We start from the raw sequence: 3,735 nt of genomic DNA, 5'->3' as shown, positions 1-3,735 counted from the left end.
CTAATAAATAGAAAATCAACTTAAAGAAAAGTGGCATAATCTATCATTCTAGATGGAGAATAAATAAAATTAAAATCACATTAAAGAAGTGGAGGACATCTAAGAAATTTGAAAATGGCATACAAACCTTGACTTGTTTTAACAAAACAAAAATAAAAAATCATGATGCTAAATGTGATTGCTTGGTTATTGTCATCTTTTGCGTAAGAAAAGAAAATTGTAAGAGGAATAAACAATTTTGATACCCTAACTCCAAGTAAATAATAAATAAAAAGACCACTGTTTTTGGGATTAAACAATGAAAACCTCATTCAACAGTTTTGATCCATCCATATCATTGTCCATTGGATATGGACATAAATCAGTTAATTAATCTGATGGAACATTATATGCTACTAATTTTTATTTGTAGCAGTAACTAATAAGAAGAATTCTATGAATGAACAAGTTGTAAGGCATATTCTTTACTAAAGAAAATCATTTCTAATTTTAATTATTCACCTATTAGACTATTTTAAGATAAGAAAGAATATGGGAGAACAAATAGTAGAGGAAAAGTTAAATAGAAGAAAGAAATGTGCAGATGAAGCAAAATATCTAGGTACTTAAATATAAAGCAAAATATTTAGTTAGAATATAAGGGTATTTAAATATAAATGTAGAAATCAAAAAGTATGTAGGAGAGAATGTCATAGAAGTCAAAGACAAAACAATTCAGATGAAAAAGAGCATATTGTGTCAAGCAATTCAAATTTACTTGCGACCATGAACAAAAGTATTATATAGCAGGAAAAATATATTGAAAAAGTTAAAATGCTAATAGCCCAATTAGAAACTAGCTCATGCCATCTTAGGTGGAAAATGCTCAAAGAAGAGTGGGTGAAGATAATAAAGAATATGGAATTACAACGTTGGCTCAAATAGTAGAGGAGGTAAAGTCAAATAGAAGAAAGAATACTTGAATGGAGCAAAATATAAGTGGACTAGTAAATGGAGAATTAACATGCAAGGGTACATAAATACAAATGTAAAAATTAAAAGGTATGTAAGAGAGAATGTCAAAATAGTCATGGACAAAATAATTTGGATGAAAAAGAGCGTTATTATGTCAAGCAAAGTAAAAATGCTGATAGACCAACAAAAACTATCTATTGTCTTCTTCGAACAGAACAAAAGTAAAAAATACCCAAAGAAGAATAGATTGATAGGGTTTGCCCCAAATCAATTATACTGGTCCTCTATAAAATCTTTAGCAGTTTTACTTAAGAATTCATGAGAAACTGAAATAAAAATTATAAATAATTATTAAAACTTTTATCCTTTTGCTCAAAAATTGGACTCTGAAATCCCATAAACCAGCCGATCTCATACCCATCATTGAAGTTTCCATTTTATTTCATTCCAATGGTTATCACATGTTCCAAGCTTGAGAAAAAGATGTTTCATACCTTCCCCATTCACGAAGTCCAAAGTAATCATTCCAGATTAACAGATGGTAGTAAACTGAAAAAGCAACAAATTCGTTACTCTCATAAACTGTAGCATATGGTCCTGTCAGGTAGGAAAAAGACTTTTAGGGTTGTCCTGACGAGCTATGCTCATTGCTCATAATTCTAAAAGGTAAAAATTCAGTAAAATTTTCAACCCATGGTTATCTCCCACTACGCGAAATGAAAATAAGATTCCCCTACAAGAACGAGCATCTGCAGAGTTTATATATCCCGGTATCGCATTCGTTATCTTCTGGTGAAGGAAAGTCTGAGTCGGGGATACTTTCCTGTAGCATCCAAAAGGGCTCTCCAGCCCAAATTTTAATGCAGAAATGATGTTTGGATCTTCTTCCTGTTTGATGGATCATCCTGGTTTTCTTTCAGAGTCTTGTAGTTTTAGCAAATATAAGTACAGATTTTCTAGGCGTGCTAGTTTTAAGAAGTGCTTAGGCCTGAAAAGTAGGGAACGCTCTGCAGCTGAGCTATCTAGAAGGGCTTTTTCAGAAAGTAATCTGATGCTCCCTCTCATCAGGAATGAGGAAACCAATCAGAGAATTGGGGCATGTCATTTTTGCAGAGTAATGTGGTCATGGAAGAATGGGTTATTAGTTGCTGCAGATCATAGCAGAGTTGAATTCAAGAGGATGGTTATGATGAATTCTCCCAATCAGGAAAGCCATCATGAGAATTGGACTCCTTTCGGAGAAGTTCAATCCGAGAGGGATATGATCCACCATCCCGAGAAATCTCTAGAAGTAGATAAAAAACAGGTTACCCACAATTTTTATGACTCTGGGGATAGTGGAAGTATGTCTGAAAATTCTGTAATGGCAGAGAACTGGCTGGGTTTAAAGGTTGGACTGAATGGAATGGCTTTGTTCTGCACTGAAAGAGGGTGTGCCCCTGCCCATGTATGTGAAATAGAACATAGAAACGAAGGCTCTGACTTTCAAGATTGTAGAGGGGAAGATGAAAGCTCTAGAACAGAATCCAGCAGTACAGATTTGTATTATCAAATGATGTTGGAAGCAAACCCTGACAATCCTCTTCTGCTGAGAAACTATGCAAAGTTTTTGCACGAGGTGGATATTGAATCTATTCATTTTGGGTTAAATAACTGGGTAGATTATGTCAAGAGGGGATTTCTATGTTACTGATATTTTATAAATGGGCTTGCAATGACAATGACCATCAGAGGACTAAACTGTACTACATGTTCCAGAAACTGGTCATCTACCACATTAAGATTTAGCCCATTAAGTAGCTGCCTTGAATTTATGGAAAATGGTTAATGCCTAGATCCACATAAAAGAGCTGGATGGTGGGGGTTTTTTGTTTTACTTTCAATTTCCTTTTGAGTAGGCAGGGATCACTGCTCATATGGTACCCTGGTCTTATTAGGACACCAAAATTCAACAAACCTGAATATTGATATGATTCAACAAATCTCAATATTGAATTTAATTTTACCCATTCTAGCAAGCCCGGCAGTGAACGGCAGGTACGCTTACTACAATACACTGACCATTTAAGCCCTTACCTCTGACAGTAAGAGTTTCAGAACATAGAGTTTCTGACACAGGTTTCATTGTTTAGTCATCTGGGTAGTCATGTATTTGCCCAACTGTAAGCCACTGTTATTGGAACTTGCTGATCTTGAATGAACATTAATATTCTATACCATTGATATTAAGTTGTTTTATGTCTGTTTGGATTGCTTTCCTCAGGTTCAACATGACATGAAGAGAGCAGAACAATATTTCTGCAGGGCCATATTGGCAAGCCCTGGGGATGGAGAGATCATGTCACTGTATGCCAAATTCATTTGGGAAAGCCACAAGGATCCAGCCCGGGCCGAAACTTACTTTGAAAGAGCAGTGAAAGCTGCCCCTGAAGACTGGTAAGCAGCTCCTTCCATGTCCTTATCACTCTCTTTTCAGACCCAGTCTCTTATTCATTTCTAGCAACAGAACCTGAAAATCTATCTAATTATAACTCACCATATGGTTGGGCTTGGTGTTGCAGCTATGTTATTGCATCTTATGCTAATTTCCTCTGGACCTGCGAAGAGGATGAAGAGGAGAATGGCATTACTACAGAATGAAATGTAATGAATCCGGCCAATTTGGGCTCTGTAATTACTGCTGCTGCTTAGTATTTCATCCAGGCTAAAAGTAGTTATGTCCAGATCAGAGTATATTTTCTTGACAAGATTGGTTTCCAAATTTTTCATGGGATTTATCTT

General features: G+C 35.5%; 1 protein-coding gene across 1 annotated transcript; it reads left to right on the top strand.

Moving 5' to 3' along the window:
- Positions 1-1,652: 1,652 nt before the first annotated feature.
- LOC131051675 (uncharacterized) lies at positions 1,653-3,735 on the top strand. The gene is made up of 3 exons (XM_057986268.2): positions 1,653-2,572; positions 3,218-3,390; positions 3,516-3,735. Exons 1-3 carry the CDS (start codon positions 1,823-1,825, stop codon positions 3,592-3,594), a joined length of 1,002 nt encoding a protein of 333 aa, XP_057842251.1. The 5' UTR covers positions 1,653-1,822; the 3' UTR covers positions 3,595-3,735.

Source organism: Cryptomeria japonica, chromosome 10 (genome assembly GCF_030272615.1).
Source record: "Cryptomeria japonica chromosome 10, Sugi_1.0, whole genome shotgun sequence".
Taxonomy (NCBI): Eukaryota; Viridiplantae; Streptophyta; class Pinopsida; order Cupressales; family Cupressaceae; genus Cryptomeria; species Cryptomeria japonica.
Note: the sequence above shows the minus strand (reverse complement) of the source record. Positions and strands in the feature narration are given on the sequence as shown.